This window comes from Panthera uncia, chromosome D1 (genome assembly GCF_023721935.1).
Source record: "Panthera uncia isolate 11264 chromosome D1, Puncia_PCG_1.0, whole genome shotgun sequence".
NCBI classification, from domain to species: Eukaryota; Metazoa; Chordata; class Mammalia; order Carnivora; family Felidae; genus Panthera; species Panthera uncia.
The window spans coordinates 12,587,003-12,588,621 of record NC_064808.1 but is presented as its reverse complement, the minus strand read 5'-3'; the positions used below and the strand labels follow the sequence as shown (position 1 = coordinate 12,588,621).

Below are 1,619 nucleotides of genomic sequence, written 5' to 3'. Positions count from 1 at the left end.
TATAATATTGGTATATTACAGAGAAAAAAAATCACATACAGGGCTTAATCAATCCATATTGACTGAGTAAATGAATGAGTAAGTGGATAGATGAGTGGGTAAATGAATGCCAACCAGCCCCCAACACTTACAAATGGCCTGGAATCTTAGGAATCCACACAACTAGTCTGTCTTTTTAGAACTGTCTCCCAATTTCCTGACGACATAAGAATTTAGGCCATACAAAACTTCCTCTTAGCAGCAGTCCTGTGGATGGCATCTTTGACTTCCTTGTTCCTCAAGCTGTAGATAAATGGGTTCAACATGGGGATCACTGCAGTGTAAAACACTGACACCACTTTATTGAGATCCAGAGACAGACTTGCTCTAGGTCGTACATAAATAAAGAAAAGAGTACCATACAGGATGGAGACGGCCGTCAGGTGAGAAGAGCAGGTAGAAAAGGCTTTGCGCCTCCCATCCACAGAGTGGATCTTCATGATGGCGACAAGGATGTAAATGTAGGAGATCAGGATAGTCAGACCGCTGAAGACTCCAACAGCTCCAGCCATGACAAAAACTACCAACTTAGTAAGCCTTGTGTCAGCACATACAAGGGAAAGGAAGGGGGACATATCACAGAAGAAATGATTAATGACATTGGGGCCACAAAAAGGAAGACGAAATGCATTTGTTGTATGGGTCATGGTGTTCATGAAGCCGATGACATAGGGACCAACCACCAGCTGGATACAGAGTCTCTGGGACATGGCAACAGAATACAATAATGGGTTGCAGATGGCCACATAGCGGTCATAGGCCATGGACGCCAAGAGAAAACACTCTGCTGCCACAAAGAACCCAAAAAACCACTGCTGCAAAGCACAGCCCAAGAAGGAGATGGACTTCCTCTTCGCAAAGATGTCCGTGAGCATCTTGGGGCTCACAACAGAGGAGAAGCACATGTCCACAAAGGACAAGTGGCTGAGGAGAAAGTACATGGGTGTGTGAAGGTGGGAATCAATCCGAATCAGAATAATCATACCCAAGTTTCCGGTTAGATTGATGACGTAGAAACTCAGGAAGAGCAGGAAGAGGGAGGCCTGCAATTGGGGGTTGTCACTCAAACCTGCCAAAATGAACTCTGTGACCCTTGTGTAGTTGTCAGCAGCCATTGACTGGTTCCCGTTTCCCCTAGAAGAAGAGCAGAGGAGTCACAACAGATTTGCTGAACATATCTTCAAAAATGGGACACAGAAAAAATATACCAGTGGCTGGGAGAGCATCACGGGTGATATGACTTAGTTGCATGTTGTGGCCAAGGAAACAAAAGTGAAGTATAGACCAGTGCAAAAGATCGGATCTGAAGCCTTCATCTTCTAAGAGTCTGCAGAAATCCATCAATACAGAGATGAGAAACCAGAAACCTGGAAAATAGAAGCAGCTTTCTCAAGATCCCATGACTGATGGCAGAGAGCTTCCAGAAGACATGTCCAAGAACTTTCACTTCAGCGAACTTTGCTTGAGTTCCCCAGGTGAGCGCACACCTGGGGTAATGATGCAGGAGAGTGAAAGTGAGGCAAGGTGGAGAAAGTGAGCAGCCACTCATTTTTGGGATATACGCACTTTGGAATCAGAAC

General features: G+C 45.2%; 1 protein-coding gene across 1 annotated transcript; it reads right to left on the bottom strand.

Annotated features, from left to right (window-relative positions):
- Window positions 1–212: 212 nt before the first annotated feature.
- Window positions 213–1,154, bottom strand: LOC125915836 (olfactory receptor 1009-like). Its single transcript, XM_049621876.1, has one exon. The coding sequence runs from the start codon at window positions 1,152–1,154 to the stop codon at window positions 213–215; it is 942 nt and encodes a 313-aa protein (XP_049477833.1).
- Between the last annotated feature and the right edge of the window lie 465 nt (window positions 1,155–1,619).